We start from the raw sequence: 21,502 nt of genomic DNA on the forward strand, positions 1-21,502 counted from the left end.
GACATGCTGCTGCACCTTGAGCAAGAAGGCAGTGGAAGGTGCGAGCAAACGTTGCATTAGGTGGGAAGGAGGGTTTGTTTGCATCGCTGTCTACTGCCACCTAGGACCAGCCTTAGAAAGTGTTTTAATTTTGGTAAAGAGGGTTGGCATCAGGGAATTGGGAAAAAAAAAAAGTAACTATCAAAATGCTGCTTCTGAATGATAGTGAAAGAAGCCGCCATGTCAAGTCTATTCAGTCCAGCCCTGTATTCAGAAGAATAAGGCAAACTGGGTCCCCCCCCTCCACCATGGGTCATGATCAGGTACAAAGTAAAGATCTGAATGTCAAAGAAAACAGTTTTGCTGGTTTAGTCCTGCAATTCATGCTACATAACTGTAGCAGGTGCAACTGCTGTTCCTAATATAACTTGTCTTCATTTAATAAAAAAAAAAAAAAGCCCATGGAGGAGACTTTCTGGCTCTGAAGATTACAAGAAAAATTACTCTGAGGTTTTTATATAACCAAATTCAAATAAGCAGAGATGATGGACTCCTGCTTATTCAGGAAAATAAGCTTCTTAAAGCTACAGAAATATTTGCATAAAGCAAGCAGGATTTAGCAGCCTGTAAAAAGCACAAAAAATAAACACCAGGTTAAAATAACCAAACAAGAAGATGGATGGTTTTAGGAACATACTGCATTTATTTGGTCCCAGAATTCCTAGCATTGTAACAAACTCCCAGAGTTTCACTCCTTAAAGTGCTTCAAACTCCATTTATATTATTATTACTTTTAACATTAATGTACATTTCTGTATAAACATCAATCCAAAGAGATTTATATTTTTATAAAATTCTTTATATTAGTGGATCAAATTTGCTCTCAAGATGACCAGCATTAAGGCAAATTTCCAAAATTAAGACACTGGAGTTACTCAAGTCTGTGCTGTTGTGGGCGAGAGCAGAATTTGGCCCTGTAGGGTATATACAATTCTATTTTCTGCATATATTTCAAAAGGCACAATGGATTACCTTGGAAATCAATAACATTTAAAAGGGAGTTTATCAAAGCAAATACTTTTAATTTGCTTTGGCGCAGTCCACATCCAGAGGATGCATTTGCTCACCAGCTGTTCTGAATAACCAGCCTGATGACAGTGACAAGGTGATCAGCAGAAGGGGAACCCACGTTGTATGAATTCACACAGTACTTCAGCAGACCCAACCCGATGTGCGTACAAGTACCATAACAGCAAAGTTACTTCGCTGGGCACCCGTGCAAACTCACTACACCGTGAACCTCTGAAATTCTCCTGGTGGAGACATGTTTGTCATTGATGCTAATATTCCGAAGACAACCAAAAAATGGGTCTTTAACTGGAAGCCACAGCATGTCCAAATTTGCTACAAAAAACAAGGCAGAAAGATCAAGTTAATAAAATGAGAATAATTTTAAAGAACATTAATTACTGCAAGGCTTTCAAAAGAGGGGGGATTATATAGGACTACATGCATGAATGGGACCTTTGTTTTGGAAAGGAAAAAAAGCCAGTAGATACATGAAAAAATAGGAAGCAATAATATTACCTGGAATTTTGCCAAAGTAGAGTGGCTGATGAACATGTCTAGGAGGAGAGGGTGGAAGTCCAGTGGTATAGTTACTTTGTGTGCCCACCTCTAGCTGCACCATGTTCTCCTTCTGTGAGACTGCAAAGAAGCAGGTAAATGAGTGCTCTTTCTTATCCCTATTACAGAATCAACTAGATATGGCACTATTTTTAAATAGCATCTGTCTTGAAATTTAACTTGTAGGAAAAATAGATTTTATTTTAATTCAAAGTCAGATTGACACATCTAGGTACTCTGGGGCTAAATACAGTCCAACAAACCCATCTTATGTAAAGCCTTGAATTAACACAAGACACTTACATTTTTCCAAAGAGTATTTTCAGAATAAACAGAAGTGAAATGATTAATAAAAATCTGGAGCTGCAAGGCTCTGTGCCCACCGTCCTTTCAAAGTTTCAGAAGAACTGGTATGATATAATGTACCTGCAATAGTATGCCACTGTCCATTAGACAGAGGTTGCTCAGGTGTGACTGATATCTGGAATTCTCCAGCACCAATATTTCCAGCAGCAATGACCTGTAAAAAAAAAGTTATCTTTTAGGTTAGCGTGGCAAAGAAAAGAGCAACAGAAAAATACAGTACTTTAAGTAATTTACTGAACTTGTGATGGCTGGGTTTCACCTAGTTTTAAGAGTCACAGTCATTGTATACATATTTCAGAAATTATCCTCTCCCAGAGGAAAGTAAATTTCCCTAATAGAATCCCAGGAGAGGATATCTGACAAATTTTACAAGCATAAATACATACCTTTGTCTTTCCCCCTCAATCTTACAAAATTATGGTAATTCTTTTGACATAATCTCTCTGAGACAAGGTCTTTCCTACTGGGCCCTCCTTTCCCAAAGCAGTCATCTATACGCTTGGCATCTCCTGAGAGAATCTCTGCAATATATTTCTCTGGCCTTTCACACAGTTTTCTGTTCTGAGTCCAAGACTCACATTCTGAAGCTGTTACATTATGAAAGAGCAACAGTGATAATAATCACCACCATGACACACTCATCAACTAGAGGAGAAGATGTTAACACACAGCAAGACTCATAATACTCATAATTCACTGACAAAGCTTGCAGCCTGACTATTTAGGATGACATTCTGAACAAGCACCTGCTTGTGCTTTCTCACATCTTGCTTCTCATTCCTTGTAAGTGCATTATTTTTTTTTCAACATCTTCCTTTCAAACTCTCTTTTGGTGTGAAGGTTACAACAAACTTGGTAATGGTCAGGTAACTGATATGCTGAGTCCACTTCCTATCAGGCTGATTGATGGTGTCGCATTGACCTTTTATTCCTTCCTGTTGCATCCTGTCCATACTGACAGCCAGCATGAATCTAAGTTACTGCTGAAAAAAGTGGTCAATCTTGCCCTTAAGGAGTCCCCAGCTGTTGATGCCCCTGCTTCCATGTTCTAGTTGTGTCTTGAACCAGATCAGTGATCTGGGGGAAAATAACTGATGACAGAAGGATAAATAATAAAAGCAAGTTCCCTAATCTGGGAAGAGAAGAGCAAAGCTGAGCTTTCTAGAGTTAGGTAGACACATGCTGGTTAAACCGTGTCATGAGACAGCAGGTTCTGTGGAGCGCTGACATCTTTCTATTTGATGTCCTTCCAGCAGCAACCACAATAGTTTTGTAGTCCAAGACTCACATTCTGAAGCTGTTACATTATGAAAAAGCAACAGTGATAATAATCACCACCATGACACACCCATCAACTAGAGGAGAAGATGTTAACACACAGCAAGACTGCTCAAGTTCTATAACGGATGTGGTTACCGAGCTGCATCAGTACAGCCACATGATGGCTGATGTAGGAATGGGAATAAGCCACGGAGTTCTGGAGCCCCTGGCCAAAACCCCAGTGCATTTTTGCAAAGGCTCAGAAGCCTGAGAAAATTAAGACTGTGCCCTGCTGCTGACCACTGTGAAGAAGGCATGTGCAAGCTAGTGTGCACACAATGGAAGCTGCTAATGTAGGCATAGAGACAGGTTAAATGCTCAGTTTTCCATGCAATGGTTTTGAACAACTCTGAGGAAGTTGTTTAATGTTATACCTACAGACAAATGTTGTAACACGTTAAGTCCAAAGTTCAAGGTCAGAATTCCCCCTGCTGAATGAGGGCAATACAGCTGAAATGGAAACACAGCCTGTACTTACCTTTCCTCCTTCCATGTAAATAGTCAAGTAGTTGTCCTGCTTGCTTCCAGCATGGAGGAGTATACCTGTTGAAGTCCTTGGTCGAATGGTAAATACAATCCTAAAATCCAAGCCCATCAGCAAATTACCTGTGGAGAATTAAACAGTGGGTAGAGGAATGATCATAGGAGGAGATACTTGGAAAACCACGTAAAAAATAAATAAATCAATCCTTACACATACCCACTTAAGACATAATTCCATACACCATAATCTCTACACAGCTTACCAATGGTGATGTATCCTCCGTTATTAAAGAAAAAAATCCCCGTGACCATGGGAGCATCCAGACATGGAAGTATGCCATTTTTTTGCTGAGGTGCATTCATGACTTTTCCATTCATCTTAAAATTCCTCAGGCAACCCTTGAAACTGTTCATTGGTATATTCTGAAAGCATATTTCAAAACATGAATACTAAAGCATGACAATTTTTTTAGTAAGAATACCCATTAGTTCTTTTGTACTGTTGGACTGTAGAAAGCCAACTGGTACTAAAGGCACCTAAAACCCATCTCTGATGCAGTGAAAGGGTATTCTGAAGTTTAAAAAAAGAGCTTAAAATATGAAAGTAACAGTTGATTCTGAGTTATCTGTTCTGCAAGCAGAAATTATGTTATTTCCCAATGATGTGTCAAAAAGACAATGCAACAGGAGTTGTGAAATCTCAAGGACACCCTTCCCTTCCAAAGAGGCTGTTTATTTAAATCTGATTTTATAAAATGCCCTGCATCATTGATTGTCCAATTTTTAAAGTAATAGGAACCACACATATTTCAGGTTAAAATCCAGTTCTACATTCATAATTCCTTAATGAGAAGGATTCCTTTGCTTCTCTACAGATTATCACTTAGTCCACTGAGGTAAATATTGTGCGGGACGAGGGTATTCCTGGAATTACAAATGTGACTTCGGTCTTTTCTATTTTTTAAATAATTGAAATGAAAATAGTACATGGTTGTCATCAGTGTCTCAGCAACACACGTTGAAAATATGGGTCCAGCTGAGAGCTGTATGAACAGGTGAGGAAAAAGATCTGTAATGAACAACTGCAAACACCAGTCACAGATGGTGCTCACTCGGTGCTCAGAAATATCCCCCAAACCTTTTCAGCATGGAAATCCTGCATATTAACAGTTTCACATGTAATTAGTGCAGCATGGGGAGTGTGTGGGGGTGGATGTGTCAGTTACTTACCTGTCTTTTCAGTGATGGCAGCCCTCCCAGGTAGATTGGTGGCTTAATGCTGATGGCAGAATTTCTTGCTAATCTTCTATGCTGGGCCCTTAGACCATCAACAACAAGGCGGACATTCTTCCCATCTGTGCTGAAGACCACCTTTGCAGGGTGCAAACACAACAGAATGAAAAACCCCAGGGCCAATGAAAGCCACTGGAGATTTTTTTCCTTGACCTTAAACACCATACTGTTGAAATATTTAAACTGAAAATAACATGCTGGGACCATCAATAAGCTCTCTCATAACAGAGACCTGTCAACCACATGAACTTTCAGGCATAGGAATTAACTTCAGGTGACCAAAATGGGATTTCTAAACTTAAAAATTCAATAGGCTGTGCCTGCTGAATGTTAGTTGTGGTTTCACAATGGTTCCTGTGCCATACTACTTACAGTGTGCCATTGCCCATCATTATATTTAATACTGGTTTTGATTTTGATTCGTTTTCCTCCAAAGCCAAGTGAAAAGACAAAACGTCCTTTTGAAATGTGGAGAGCCATAAAAGAGTCCTCAGACTTGTCCTCCATGAAAACTATTAATCCTCTTGTTGATTGAGTCCGTACATCTACAGAAAAATTTAACCTGTAGTGGAAAGTAAGCATATTTAAATATAGGTCTATTTTGTCAGTTGTATTCTTTCTGTTCTCCAGAAAAACACCAGTGAAACTCCATTTGTGAAATGCAGAATAGCTTTTGGGTGGAATCACAGTGTTCTACATTGCCTGCATTTCTGAATGTGAATGAAAGTTGACATATTCAGGCTTAGGACTTGGCATCAATATGCACTGTAATTGTTCACCACATCCAAGTCAATCTACTCAGTCTGGGTAAATGTTAGTGAAGAAAAAAAATGCCTAAACCGTTAGAACCACTCTTCCGTTATGCCCCAAGACATGAGCAAGAAGAAAGTCCTAGCTCTTAGCACTCAAAGATTCAAGCAGCTTTGACCATTCACGTATTAGGAGGAGAACAGAGAACATTTGTATTACCTGTCTGTAGATGACAGTGGAGAAAACATGTAGGATATGAAACTGTTGGTTGTGTTTCCAAGGAGATATGCTTCACCGCTGACATTTAACTGAGTTGGTAAAGTGTGCTTTTGCACATTAGCGGCTTTCAAATAATCAAGGTATTTTTCATTCTGTACCTGTAAGACAGAATTGAAATATTTATTATACGTGGACATGAAAAAAAACCATTTCAATCTAACATTTAAGAGTTCCCACCTGAGGCAGTCAACAGCCTCCTCTAAATGACAGAGAAGCTGTTGTCATTCTGGACAGGTACGGGTTTAGCATGGAACTTCAACACAGAAAGAACTTGCTTCAGATGTGAGATGGAAGGAAAATAACATCTGAATCTCAGTTCTACAAACCATGGCTGTGCAGACAAAGCCTTGGCAACAATATGGAGTGAAGATGACAGTAAAAATAAGCATACCTTGAGCATCCGAAACCTGAAAGGATTTTTAAATTCTTCCAGCAGCAGTGGTTCAAGGTTCTTGTATTTGTGGCAAGCTCCGAGGGCTACACCAGTCTTCGCAGTATTATTAACAAGATTTTGAACCTCAGGGAGCTGACCGGCCCTAGAGTGATGAAAGCAGTAAATGCTGTGACACAGCATTTCTTTTCTTTAGTGTAATCAACAACATACTGTAAAACTGTGTTCTGTACAAAATAGATTTCCCAGTGACCTGATGTTAAAGTACCAGTTTTCATTTTTCAATGAACAGCATAGGTTCAATGCTTTAAAAAGTATTCATATTTGTCCTGGTTCTGCCCATTTGTTTTTGGCTATGGAAAACACACCAGTGCTTTGTTCTCATATCTTCTTCTACACAAAGTATTTTTTGCTAAAAGCTATCTATTTTAAAAAAACAAACGTTGCCATTGAAAAAAAGGTGAAAAAATGACAGCAGCCTTGATTGAATAAGATTTCTGGATCAGGCTACAAAACTTTGCTGGTTAATTATGCATAACCAGTGGCAGATCAAGAAAAAATGGCAACATCAGGTCCTGCTAACTCGATTCACTCTCTCCTTAAATAAGATCTTCTAGTGAGATTTGTCAAGGGGCAAAGCCCATCACAACTTAATATGTAGCTGTAGTATTATAGCCAAATTATCAGAAAGACTGTCAAAACCAACTCCTGGTGTGTATAAAGAATAATATTAAAGTAATACTATCATTTTGTAAGTTGTACACAGCATCTCTAATCAGTAAATTACAAAACACTTTATGACTAGAAAAAGCAATGAAGCTCCTTGCCCATGGTTTTCTATGAGAAGAGTGGCACAGTTGGGAGCAGAACCTGAACTTCTTCAATTCCTGTCCAGTTCTCCATTCACTTGATCAGACTAGCTACAATATTAATTCTCCATCTATTTTTGTACTAAAAGCAATTTTCCAAATTTGGCTTCTGATGGGGAGGTTAATATACAAGTTACTTCATTGTCTTGCAGTTCTTTAAATGAAGATATAATTTGAGCAACCTGATCTAGTGAAGGATGTCCCTGCCCGTGGCAGGGGGGTTGAACTAGATGATCTTTAAAGGTCCCTTCCAACCCAAACCATTCTGTGATTCTATGATAATCAAATCCAAATACACTATTTTTTGTAAACTCTACACATGTATAAACATTCATCAAAACTTAGCTAAAATAAAGCCCAGTGGGACATCACTTGTGACCCAAGGGGTACTATTCTTTAAAAAAGAAAAAACCAAACATATTTATGCCTAATTTTTCTCCTAAATTTTGCCTGAAAGATGTCTCTAATAACCAGAAAAACACATGTGAACAAAAGAGACAACATAAATCAGGCATTTAATTTTTATACATATGCCCTCATTTGTTTGTGTAACTGTTTTGGTTCTGCCAGTAAGCTTCCTTCATTTCATTACCTGGCTCCCTGGGTAGCTATAATGATACAATCTAGCAGATCTTTTTGGATGCCTTGTTGGGATACTTCCAATTCACTGTGTTGAGTTTATTCTTTGATTAAAAGATTACTAAACAGGTATGATTCAGACTAAAATTCCTTTACATCTGAACAGCAGATTTACTTACAACTTGATACCATGTATAATCTGCCTGAATAAAATAATATTTTGAGGCAGCAAAGTTATGCATTCATGAAGGCTTCACACATGTAGAAGAGCAGCAATTTAGCTAAAAGTGATTCTGCATGATTAAAGAAGGAAAACAGGCCAAAATGCATGAAATTAAAATCTTTCTAGGCCAAATACCTCTTTATAAAGATGTTTGAGATGCAACCTTCAAAATTATCTCCACCAAATTTTATAGTTTCAGTTAATGCCTGTGGTCTTGGAGAGCCAAATGATGCCGATTCATCATCAACCATCAGATATACTCTGAAACAAAGTGAATAAAAATAAGCATGAAATATAAAGAAATAGTTATGAACCTAAATGAAAAATACATATTAAAAAAGAACCATTTGACAGATGTGTTTTCTTGTTATATTGTAACTACGCTAGAGCTTCATTAGCTTAATTCTGGGATTTTTTCAGTATGTGCTCATTGACTGCTACGAAACTGCTCTGCTTTTCGGTAGTAGATACTGAGCAAGAGTTGAAGCTAGTACTTCAGTCCTACAGTGAAATCCTGGTCCAACTGAAATTTCATGAAAAAAACTCTCATTGACAACTATGGGACAGGATTTCATCCTTTGTGTCAAAATGGTGCACTTGACATGTTAGCAACAGCTAGTACAGATAATATGAAGTTATAAGTACCTGAAATTATAGCCAATCATTCAAAACTTTCCACTTTAACTAACACTTATGTCATTTTATGTGTTCCACAGAAATCAATATGATTTAGGAACTTTTCAGTAAATTGTGTCTTCTGATATCTACATAACAGATCATTGTTGAAAAAACAGACACAATATTAGCTTCTCCCCTGGGCCTTTAACCACCTATGTTAGTGACATATGTAAAGGCTATGGGAAGGGGAAGAGCTCCAAAGCTCCAGCTTGACAATCAGTCAAAACTCACACAATCTATAAAAGACATGCATAGTGATGTATGTACAGCTGAAACATCACAGGTACCAACATGCACATTCATAGAACAAAAATCTCCTTTTGCTTCATTATTTCAGTATCCTTTGCTAGCAGAGGCCATTTGTAGCTATGTACCCAAAGAACAAGTCACACAAAATTTTAATCTTTCTCCAACCACAACATAAAAGAACCAGATAAAGAACTGGACTCACCTGTTGTCTGTTTCTATTACTGTCACATAATGCATTGACCCATCTTCGTATTTCTTTCTCAGTTCAATTTTGTTCTCTCCCATCTTTGCAATTACAAAGCCAGGTCTCAGAAAGATGGTAAGAATATCAGGCTATAAAAGAATCCCACAAAACGATCAGGTAAATGCAATATCGCAATATCTCCTTGATATTGTCATTAATGCAGTTCTCAGTGCTCTCTTATGGGAAATAAATTTTCTTACACTGAAACTGCATTTCTCAGTCATCTAGTACCAGATATTACGCCCCATTCTGCACGATTAGCATAGTTCCTGTTTTAAAATAGCTCTGCACTCTGAATACCAAACAGTTATTTAAAATACTTGTTTAAATTATTTTTACAAAACACAGAGGATTCAGTTTTCCATCTCTCAAATGCCTGGTGTGCACTCACTTAAGTTCTCCAGCCACCAAGAATGGGGTTTCGCTTGAATCTCCCTGCTTTCTGAGGGAACATAGCCAAAATCAACCCCTTTTCTCTGCATATTTGATCATGGCAACATTTCGGTGTGGGCAGAATGCCAGTTTTTCCTGAGAAAATTTCCAGCCAACTGTATTAGGCAACAGTTATCTTACTGGGATGGTGGTGTGATGGTGCATGAGCACCTCTGCAGAAGGCTCAAGTTCAAAGCTCAGTTACTTGTCGAATCAGTTGTTAGCTGAGTGAAGAAATTGCCAGGATGAGTTTCTGTGGCCTATGACATGCAAGATGTCATGCTCAAAAAATGATTCATAGCCATTTCTTGCCTTAAAATACAGGAATCTACATGAGACTTATGACAAACTGATGCCAAACTGACACAGTCACAAATAGACATGACTGATCCAGAAATAAAACCAATCACGTATTCTAAGTTTAACATGTTTCATACCTGTAGATTGTAATTTAAGAGTGTTCCAGTCGATGCCATGGTCTGAAAGCCAAAGCCAACTTGGAAATCCTTGGGAACTGGGAAACCCGCTGCACTCAGGCTCAGTGTTCCCTTCTTGGAGAAAGCTGCTGATCTGATGAGCTGAAAGAGAGACAATAATGTTTTCAGTTATTTTCTTTTTAATCAGAAGAAATGGCAACATGGGACAACTGCCCTACTCAACATAAGTGCGACTAACTCCAGTCGGCAAGGCAAACTGCAAGTACAATTATTTCAGTATAGAACAGACTGACTGAATTGGTTCCACCAGCATTAACTATGATCTGAGAAACTCTTAAGGGAGATGAGCTTGCTGAGTATAACGAGCTGTTCATCTCTAGCTACTCTTTGCATTGACATGATGGCTTTGCAAGCTTTCACATTTGGGGACACAAAAGTGAGCAGCTGGAGGAATGGTTCATAAGTATGGAGCTGTGCAGATGAGCTACATAACTGAAACTGTGCAAGTCACAGGACAGAATATACCTGGGCCTTTTTGAACACAACATGTTTTAATATGAGAGGTTATACAGGTACAGAGAGAGAATGAAGGTCAGACCTTCTGCATAGGGAAATGGCCTGCAAAGAAATTTCTCTGTGAAAAGTTTAGATGCCACAAAAGGAAAGCAAACGAGCACAAACTTTCAGTGCAATGCCATAGTAAAAAGGGCAAATGGGATGATGCACCATGTGAGTAGCAGTAAGTAGAAGCAGAAGGGTAGTTTTCATCTGTCCATGCAGCATTGGTTAAACCAACACTGAAATGTCACATTGTCTCATTTTAAAAAGAACGTGGCAAAACTCAAGGGTGCACAGAAACTAATTATAAAACAGTCAGATGAGTGGAGCAATAGCCTTACAAAGAGACTTCGGCGGAAGTAGGGTCTGCTTAGCTCTTTCAAGAAAAAAGGTTGAGAGGTCATATAATTAGGAAGCATAAGCGCCTTGGCGAGAAGAAAGATCCTGAGTAGTATTAAGTAACTAAGTATTCTGGCCTAATCAATAACAGAACTGGAAGCCAACAAGTTTACATGGTAAATGTGAATTCTTAATTGTACACAGTATTAATTAAGAGGGTGGACTATTGTCCTGGAGCAAGCTATCACAGTAGGAGTGGAATCTCCTTTCTTCCATATCTTCATACCAAGCTCAGGTTCTTTTATTACCATCACATGTTAACCAAATACAATTTTTGACCTAAGTAAAACATAATGGTCCAGGATTTATAGACAAACCAGACTCTGTGAACTCTAGCAGAAGTTTTTAAGGAACTTTGTTAGTTACCTTCCAGTCATCTGAACATTTCTTGCTGACACCAACAGTCTCATCAAAAACAACAGATGCAGTGTTAGGGTTTTTCACATTCTTCATGCAGCCCCGGAATGGAGGTGTGGATATATTAAAGCTGGTTTCAGGGAGTGGAAGGAAAAAGAGTTCAGTAGGCTTGCATTTCAAAGCACACACCAGTATAGTAGCCTGTAAATGCTGACAATATAAGAAACAGAAAAACAAAACAAGACCAATCTTTCTTGCACACACATACTTCATGCTGATGAAATCCAATCTTCAGGATACAGTCCAACAAAGATCCCCTTAGCCAAAAATCACAGATTACGATTATGTATTATACACTGGTTATTTTCCTATTGTGTATGACACCCGATACAGTGTGAAAGAAATTGCCTAAGGAAAGAGTTTAGATGGAGTTTCCATACAAAGACTGTGTATTAGTCTTTTTATAGTTACTCACCGTTCCCGTAGAGAAGGTGGAATTCCACCTAGATAATACTTAGTGAAAAAGAAGACATTTATGCGGGCTTTAATATTAGGACTGACATGAACAGTATTCGTACTTCGGGCAAGCACCAAATGAATCTGAAATAAGTGAATAATGAGAATTACTTCACTTAGCAGAAACAAAAATCATTTAGCAGATTAAAAGTACTCCCACAGAGCAGGACACAATGTTCTTTTTTTCCCTCCTCTTGTTTACTACTGCCTTAAATCCAGAATAATTGCAGTAGTTCAAAGATACTTTGCAAAATTTGGGCATTTAGCCAAAGCAAATGCCTAAGGAAAATGCTTTACTATCTAAATACAAGGTGAGGTTTTATTTTCCTCAGGAAGATTGCCCTAAAAATACACCTCCTTTGTTTTGTTCAAACAAAACCTTTGTTTTGTTCAAACAAAGGTTTGAACAATGTCTTTATGATTTCACTCTAGTAGTGCTATAAAACAGCTAGACTGAAGCTAAGTAGACAAGCAACAAAAAGACTACAAAAAAGTAAGCTCTGTAAAGATAAGCCTGGCCTGAAGAAATAAACCCTTAGGTGGTAAAAACACTAATCTAAGTATTAAAATAATGCTAATAATTGCAATGTATACCACTCACTCTAAATAAAGCAATGCTCTGTCAAAGAGGTTTTTTCTCTGGTGGTTTTTCTGTTAAAACTGAACTTATTCACAGGAAAGCAAGACAGTAGAAAGGTTAATTTTCACATGTCCAAACTAATCCCCAACAGCTTGATCTCCTCAACACAAAAGGAAAACTTCACAACTAAACTTTACAACAAGATGTTTAGTTTCAGCTGATGTGTATTTTTACAAATAATGTTCACTTGATTGTTTAAAATGACATACTTGTTTATATGTTCCATCATTTACAGTTGCACTGCTTTCTATTTCTTGTGGAGGCTGAGAGCCAACTTTGTATCTAAAAACTGTATGGCCATCTCTAATGAGCACACTGATGAACTCATCCTGCAATAAAAAAACCACCATCACAGTTAATAACTGCCAACATTTCATATATATTTCACTGTCATGTGATTAATTTTAATGAAGCTATCTAGTTGTTTCAGTAAAGCTTTTGGAGGAAAAGATAATGCAAAGCAGACTAAAACTTATAAGAATAACAGCCATAATTACATAATTACTTTAAACTGTTATAAACAGATCTGGTATCAGCTCCAGATGTATTCTCCAAATCTCTAGAGGACTTTTTGTCATTTCAAGATGTCTACTGACTTTTTACAGCATTGAGAAATTATCCAGAACATGTCACAGTGATTGCAAACATGCCTATAATATTATCAGGTAAGTAGCATCACTGCTGTTTTGAGCACCTTTACAGGTATAAGTTACCACATCACTTTCTAAATTCTTCCTTACTCTGTTACCACCCATAGCTAGATTTGGGAAGAGTGCACTTCCACTTTTGGAGGATTTCAGTATTTCAAAATTGGTTTGATCCAAATTACATCCTCCCTGCCTGCCCCTCGTTCTGAATTCTCTCCATGGCCTAATGGAGGAGCTACTTGGAGTTATTTTTTTCTCAGCCTTGACAAAGTGAGTATTCAGCAGCCATTATAGAATCATAGAATATCTCAAGATGGAAGGGACCCACAAGGATCATCGAGTCCAACTCCCTGCTCCTCGCAGGACTACCTAAAACTAAACCATATGACATTAAGCATACAGCAGAATCTACTAATCTGCCACACTGACAAAAATAACACTTTCAAGAAATTTCCTTACAGTTATTACTAAATCTAACATGTTCTTGAGTAAGAGAAGTTTTAAAAAATGTTTTTGGACCACAAAACAGACAGAAGCATTGCACAAATTACCTCATTTGCTGCAAAAAACACAATGCCTTCATCTGCAGTAGTCTCAATTGTCTGCTCGTAGCGTACTTGCCTGGGGGTATTTGGTTCTTTCACTGTGACACTGGCATAACCAGTGCCTTCAAAATAGGTTTGGTCAGTCTCTTCTTTATACCTGTAATAATTCAGTGTCACAGAGGTGAATATATGAGAGCAAAAACTATTACCACATGGACTTACTGTCATTATAATTTTAAAAAAGCTTAAGTTAAAGCATTTGGTACAGGGCCACTAATAGGGCCAAATTCTGATCTAACCCAAGTAAAGAGAAAACCTTCCACTGGCTTCTATTGGATTCGCATATGGTATTTAGAGAGGAAATCATTAGTAACTGACTTCTTGCACTTAATGTAATATTTATCCTAAAAAGGAGCTGAATACATTAGTCCATTAACTGTGTCTGGGTATTGTAACATTTACATTGTTGGCCAGTGGACTGAGATTGCCATAGAAGTGAATCGTGCCAACACTGAGGATTTTCTCTAAGAAATGTAGTAATGACCAAGAGTTAGAAAAAAATCACCAGTTTAGCCACAGTGGTTATTCTCCTGGATGTGAAAAGACAAGAATTCATCATGATAGAGTTACAGAACTGTGAAACACTTCTGTCTTTATATCATACCTTCTGCAGGGTTGCACTTCAGTGGTATTGAGATTAAATGTCCTCCTGAAGTTGTAAAGGCTGATAAAATGCTCATTTAGGTTGTCTAATTCAATGCAGCCTTCATAATGAGGATAGTCTAGCTTAGGTGGAGGCTGCAAAACAGTATTATCAAAAACATTCCATCAACATCAGCTGACAAAGTTTTACATTGACATGTAACTGCTAAGACTTACTTCAAATATTAAGACACAGAATATGATATTCTAAATACCATAAAACTATTATATCTTCATGTATAATATCCAAACCATCTGATACCACCCGAGGAGTTCTGCAGCACAATTTAAAGCAGAGTCATATGGATGGATTGCGAATAGTACTTAGCAGGCCTGGACAGGTTTCACGCTGTCCTCAACAGATGAAATACCATCATGCTCCCTTCTTTGAGTTCTAGCATACTACAAGCCAGGCAGCTTCTGTAGGAAGTAGCATCTCCTTGCATCCCATCTATTCCTACTGACATGGATGAACTTTTACACAGCCTTTGAAAGACTGCTAGTTCCAATCTTTACTTGTAAGAACAACAGAATAATTAACACGGAAATCTCTTTAAAAGACTAAGCAACTGTTTGTACCCTAAAATCTGGTGGGTATCCTCCAACATAAAAGACAACAGTGCTGGGATCAAGATTTAGGAGAGTGTCATTGCCTCCACTGCTTGCAGTCAAAGGGCTTGTATGCTCTGGAGAAGTTGATGTTGCTGCTTTGATGTAATTCAGCTTCACATACTGATAAATCCTAAAACCAAAACAGACAGGCAAAATATCACATCACACTAATAAAAGGTGTTCTTAGCAGGTTTTAGAAAAGACTGTTGTGCATTGTGGATGTTATACCTTTCAAACTTAACTTGATCCATAACGGCTTCCTCAGTTTCGCTTTGAGTCACAGATGTCTGCACGTCTATTTCTACATCGCCGCCTCCCAGGTTATAGACACAAGTGAGGTGACCGCCTTTCACAGCCATACCAATATAGTCCTTGGAAGCCTAAGAATAGCAAAGCAAATAATTATTCATAAATGATTAATGTTAATGAAGGTAAAATACAGCAGCACTTCCTCAGAGACATGATCATACTCTGCATGAGTCATAAGAAATCCACCCACCTAACCATGATAATTGTTATTAAGTTTATCGGTTCTGGGAAGAAAAAGTTGTAATCTTGCATGTTGCACTGATTCAGTGAATATAGTTATAAATTAATTGAAGAGTCATGTGTGTCTTTTTATTTTTATAACAATACTAGCTAAAATAATTTTCACATTTGTAACATCTCCCAGCTAAAGCCATGAAAACATGACACCTTTACTGAAAATTAGACTCAACATTTGTGAAATAAAAAAGATGTTCGGAACAACACTAAGTCAAGGACAATGGTTCTTACTGAGGTGACTGGAAGCAGTCATTTTCCCCAAACAATTCACGTTTTATTTCTCCAACATACCATATTTCACAAGTAACAATTAAAATGCTGTCAACAGAAGTCCTGGTCAGATATTCAAGGGATAAAAAGGTGAAATCCAGTGTAGAACAACTACCTTTAAACAGCTTTCTGTGTATGCACAAGACTCCCTACAGATACAGCTGCTGTCAGATAACAAGACTTAAAAATACATACTTAGGAACCACATGCAGGAAATTTTTAAACTGTTTGATGGTGCTTGAGCAAGCCTGAATGCATAAGCAGGTCTGTACTATTCTGCATATTCAGAAGAGAAAGAAATTAAGGGCTGAGGGACTGAATTTTAAAACTGAAATGATCACTTTTTTTCAAGCAGAGAAACTCGCAGTGACTTATATTGTGGCAAGAGTCAAAGCTCTGAGGCAGGACTTGGGCTGATTTTGTGCTGACTGCTGCAGAACCTGACACTTCTGACAAGACTGTATGATGGTATCCATGACTGAGAAGTAACTTCCAAAGGAGCAAAACAGCAAAGCAGTCAGTCACCCAACAAGTTACTTTGCCGGTGGAGGAATGAACTATTCTTCACAAAACACTTCTGCCGCCACATAATGGCAATTATAAAGAAATGGGCCAACAGTAGCTATAAACTTCAGTCAAAATAAATCTTCTCCCATCCATTTCTCAAAGCCTGTTGTCTATTCTAAAAATCAGATTAAGTCTCAAAATATACCTACATCTTTATTACCCAGGTACAGTACAAACTTATTTGATGCCCTCTGGGGGGTGTCTAAGCTTGTCTGAGGTCTTTGCAGAAAGAAAGAAAGTGAAGTATAGCCTTTCAGGTCTTCAAGGTTGCTCGGAGGTCGAACCTCTACACCAGAGCTGCCATTGAACCTCATAGGAATAGCAACCTGTTAAGAAAAACAAAATTCAGTACACTATAATTATCTATTGCTACTACTCCTACTTATTTCACTGTTGTGTTTAATTGCCAGAAGTAACCTATTACATATCCTAGTCATGTTACAGCCATCAATTACTACAGATTTGGACTCTGATCCTACCAAGCAATATAATTAGGAAACAGATTGGATAATACAGTATTCTGTATTATCAATACTTATCCCTTAACACAGCACTTTTTCACTCCAGACATCAGTTAATCAACCCCTACCACGCCTGTCAAGTAATTGTTACCTTCAGTACACAGACAGGGAGGGATGTACCCTACAGCTCTAAAGAGCAAGCCTATGAATTATTTAGATGTCTACATACATATCCTGATGCTTCACTTAGCTGGACTTGACTGTCTGTTGGAAATTATAATGCACCTCTGATATTAATAAAGACACATCCTATTACAGCCATTTACACCATGGTCACAGATTCCTCTTATTCATTGTAACTGTAGGTTATTTGTGATGACCTCAGGGATGCTCCTCAGGGACCTGAGACCACTCTTATCCCTTGAGAAACTACAGCAGTTGCTTAAATGGATAAAGGGCAGGCTAATAAAAAGCTGCTAGTAGCCGACTGCTAATGTCTTGGGGCAGCTGGAGACATGAGAGCACAGGGCTACACAACTTCTTTGGCAGTGTCAGCATTCAACTGGCCATGCAGAGGTCGAGAGCCCTGCCTCTAAGCTGCAGAGCCGACTGCCCCTGCTGCCAAAGCCACCACAACGTACCTTGGAAGGCAAGAGGCTATTGTACAAATAAGTATTGCAGAGATGCCCTGGAAAAAACCCTACGGGAGGAGGATGGAGCAGGATGCTACTGCATCCACTCATTTTTATGTACAAATTATTATGCTTCCCATCATCACAGTTACTTTAAGTGCTGGGTGGTGCTGTTGAATTAAATTTATGTCTGGTCTTTCACACACATTTTAACAAAGTGATTTAGAAAGAGGAAGAGGAAAAAAAAAAGTACTGCTGTGTGTCCAAATCGCTGAGGTCAAGCATGATTGCAATGTTCAGGACAGACCTTATTTGCAGCATCTCTTGCCTGCTGAATCAGCTCTCTTATGCGATTTACGTTCTCAGAGATGTTGCTTATTGGCATCAGCTGTTGGTTGATACTCTCGATCTTGCTGAACAGATCTGGAAGTTTGTTTGTTAATTTTTTCACTGCAATGAAAGAAAAAAATCATTGATGACAGAAAGGAGGAGGAAAACAGATGCAAAAATATGATACCACTACACGATTATCAGATGATGACAGAACTGTTTTCATTAGTCCTACAATATTAGGAAGCCCTCACTGAAACCAGCAGTTTATACAGAGGTTATTGTACTCCTGGAATTTGTGGCCAAAGGTATTTGTGGAAGCAGAAAGAAACAGCACTTTCAAAAATGTAATAGATAAATTCAGGTCCAGAAAAAAATATTAAATAGAACAGACAGGGATGTGCTCTCTAACATTATCAACCAGTGACTGTGGATGCTAGGGTAGGATGAGGATAATGCACAGCAGACAGGGGTCAGGCTTATGTGCATTCCCTGAGTAGAATCTCCTGCTGTCACTGTTGGAGAGTGAATACTGGGCTAGGCCGACTGCTGGCCTGACCAAGTAGGGCATGTCTTATATTCTTGTGTCAGGGTTGCTAGCCATCACAATTCAGTAGTGAGCCTTACTCTGGGCAGGTTTAATCTGGGCAGGTTTATTTCAGGAGAAAAGGAGATACTATGAGAATTTCTACTTTCATTAAAACAGGAAACAATTTTTCATCTCCTGTGATTGAAAAAAAGCCTGAAAGTATTAGCAGACTGCAACCCTATGATGCAGAAGGCAAATAAAAATCCAGACCTATTATTTTTCTAAATATGGCTTCTAAGCCGGTCTTGTCCAACCTCTGTGCTCAAGCACAGCCATCTTGTTCCAGTTGCCCAGAATCATGTCTAGACGGCTTTTGAATATCTCCAAGGATAGAGACTCCACAACCTCTCTGGGCAACCTGTGCCAGGGCTCGACCACCCTCACAGTAAAAGTGAGGGTGATGTTCCTGATGTTTAGAGGGAACTTCCCGTGTTCCAGCCTTTGCTGCAAGGGCACATTGCTGATTCATGTTCAGCTTGGTGCCCGCTAGGAGCCCCAGGTCCTTTTCTGCAAAGCTGTGTTCCAGCTTGGCCCCCCCCCAGCATATATTGGTGCATGGGGTTGTTTCTCCTCAGGTGCAGGACTTCAACTTCATGAAGTTCCTGTCAGCCCATTTTTGTAGCCTGTTGAGGTCCCTCTGGATGGCAGCATGACCCTCTGGTGTATCAGCCACTCCTCCCAGTTCTGTGTCATCAGCAAACTTGCTGAGGGTGCACTCTGTCCCATCATCCAGATCATTAATGAAGATGTTAAACAGGATTGGACCCAGTACTGAACCCTGGGATACCCTGCTAGTCACTGGCCTCCAACTCTTTAGAGAGCAGTCATGGTATCAGCTTTTAACACATACCACAGGACGGCCTGAATCACCTTCTGCTGTACTTGTCCCTTTCCACTGGCAATAAAGGAAGCTCAGAATACTAGCTTAGGCTAGGTGCCTAACTTTTTCATGACTAAAATTTCTGCTGCAAAACTGCCTGTGTTCATCTAACAGTGACTTGGCAGGTCTCAGATAGCACCTGCAACAGCAAATACAACACCTACCTGAACTGTTTGCCTCCATCAGTGCTTTACTGAAACCAGCACTCTGCGTGCTTCCATAGGTACTCTTCATTTTTTCCACATCTACTTGAATTGGGAGCAGTTCATCCAATACATTAGTTGTGACATCCTTGGCACTTTTTACCATGTTCTTTGCACTGGTGATGATGCTGTCGATGTCATCTGAAACACACAAAAATGCATGTGCAGATTCTTATAGTAACAGATGAAAGAGGCAAAACAGAAGTGAGCATTAAGTAACTGACCTCTGTTTATCCCATTAAGATTATTTTGAAGAGTGACAAGATCAATTTGCAGTGTATTCTTCTTTCCATCAGCAACATCAAGTCTTTGCTTTATGTCTTCAAGGGTTAGACCAACAGCTGCAAAACAGTGAATGCCCTGTATGAATTTTATACAGAAATACCACCTCCCTGTTGGACAGGTGGTGTGGCAGCAACAGTCTGCACTCTTACACAGCTCATGTTGCCAGTGAGCACTGAATGAGCATTTGCACTGCAAAACAAGTACAAGGCTAAGGATTTGCTGGACAGGAGTACTGCAAAGGTGTATAGCATAGCAGAGGTACGAAATCCACTTTCTTGCCTTTTTGCCATTGGCAATATCCATCACCAGATGTCCCATTGTAATGGAACTAGCCTCTTCTGGTTAAATGTGCGCTGCAGAGCTTTGCTGAACTGTGAAAATTCATGGTTCAATGAAAGCTTGTCATGCTGTGCCAACATTTCTACTATCACTTTCTTTCCCAGTACCTTGCAATGTCCTTTCAGTCTCCTGTGCTTGATTCAAGAGTGCACTGCTCTCTGTTTTTAACTTTGCAGCTTTTCCTGATAGGTCTTCTCTCTTCACAGTCTGGTAACAGAAGCACGGTACTGTAAGACTGCTTTAATAATTATACTAAAATTTAAAGAGTAAAAGAGATAGCCCAATCCAGTTTAAAAACCCAACTATACAAGGGCAGAGATTTCATGTGAAGAACACCACCTTAAATAACAATTATCAAGATGAATTTAATCATAATACAACCTTGGTCTTTAGCAAACTTCTGATGGATTTTGGGGCATTTGGAAGAAATGACTAGTACACAGCTGTTAGATGCTACTCCTCTGCTGAAGAGCTTGTGGCTATTACTACTGCAAAGTAAAAGAGAATACCTGACATCACCTTCAGTGATCACCAGGCTTGCCTTATGCAGATCTCTCTATTTTGCACTGAAAGGAACAGTTAGTATTCATATGGACAGCCTCATCAGAAATGCAGTAACTAGCCTGTTTAGTGCTGAACCAAGACTAATTCATGAACATGCAGAATATCAGCTCATATAATGGCCACAGACAAATAAGGCCTGCCAAGACACATGGGTCTTTTTTTGGTGCCTCTCTGATAGTTAAAAAAAGAAATCTATTTGTAACAAGTTTACCATCATTTGGCCACTTAGGGGTACTTACCAATAAAGCTGAGTCAGCTGCATTCCCAGCTTTGTTGGCTGCTTCCTCTGCCGCTTTGATGGCATTAATAATATTGTCATAGGCAGTAGAAGCTTCCACAGCACAGCCTACCAACTCGTCCTTCCTGGCACTGTTCTTTATTCTGTGGGAAACAGGGTGAAAAATGCAGCCTTCTGCAAAGACCATGGCCTATGAGAAGTATTCTGAATCCACCTGAACTCAGTATTTTCTAATTAATGCCAATACAGAAAGTGTTTTTCAATTAGATCTCTAATTTCATTCTGCAAAAATATCAAACTTAGAGGCAGACCAATACGAAAAGGTCCTTCAGAAGATGGGATTGATTCAGGTGCTTGGAAAAGGACAGCTGTGGGCCTCCAAAGCAGTCTTTAAATGATTAAGATTGTGAGAATTCACCAAGGC

The 21,502-nt window shown here is 38.9% G+C and overlaps 1 protein-coding gene across 1 annotated transcript in view; it reads right to left on the reverse strand.

The window, feature by feature from the left end:
• Positions 1–919: 919 nt before the first annotated feature.
• The window catches only part of LAMA3 (laminin subunit alpha 3), a 121,723-nt gene continuing 101,140 nt past the window's right edge, over positions 920–21,502 (reverse strand). Inside the window, exons 54-78 of the mRNA XM_072852611.1 lie at positions 21,080–21,221; positions 20,384–20,483; positions 19,877–19,993; positions 19,614–19,793; positions 17,958–18,100; positions 16,707–16,883; positions 15,403–15,554; positions 15,142–15,304; positions 14,525–14,658; positions 13,867–14,017; positions 12,878–12,997; positions 11,988–12,112; positions 11,522–11,642; positions 10,199–10,339; positions 9,288–9,418; positions 8,294–8,419; positions 6,488–6,632; positions 6,037–6,194; positions 5,440–5,629; positions 5,005–5,145; positions 4,038–4,197; positions 3,770–3,897; positions 2,032–2,125; positions 1,567–1,686; positions 920–1,383 (exon numbers count right to left, since the gene is read on the reverse strand). Of these exons, the coding sequence (XP_072708712.1) occupies positions 1,238–1,383; positions 1,567–1,686; positions 2,032–2,125; positions 3,770–3,897; positions 4,038–4,197; positions 5,005–5,145; positions 5,440–5,629; positions 6,037–6,194; positions 6,488–6,632; positions 8,294–8,419; positions 9,288–9,418; positions 10,199–10,339; positions 11,522–11,642; positions 11,988–12,112; positions 12,878–12,997; positions 13,867–14,017; positions 14,525–14,658; positions 15,142–15,304; positions 15,403–15,554; positions 16,707–16,883; positions 17,958–18,100; positions 19,614–19,793; positions 19,877–19,993; positions 20,384–20,483; positions 21,080–21,221 (3,505 nt within the window). The 3' untranslated portion in view covers positions 920–1,237. The remainder of the gene's footprint in view (positions 1,384–1,566; positions 1,687–2,031; positions 2,126–3,769; positions 3,898–4,037; positions 4,198–5,004; positions 5,146–5,439; positions 5,630–6,036; positions 6,195–6,487; positions 6,633–8,293; positions 8,420–9,287; positions 9,419–10,198; positions 10,340–11,521; positions 11,643–11,987; positions 12,113–12,877; positions 12,998–13,866; positions 14,018–14,524; positions 14,659–15,141; positions 15,305–15,402; positions 15,555–16,706; positions 16,884–17,957; positions 18,101–19,613; positions 19,794–19,876; positions 19,994–20,383; positions 20,484–21,079; positions 21,222–21,502) is intronic.

This window comes from Ciconia boyciana, chromosome 2 (assembly GCF_034638445.1).
Source record: "Ciconia boyciana chromosome 2, ASM3463844v1, whole genome shotgun sequence".
NCBI lineage: Eukaryota > Metazoa > Chordata > Aves > Ciconiiformes > Ciconiidae > Ciconia > Ciconia boyciana.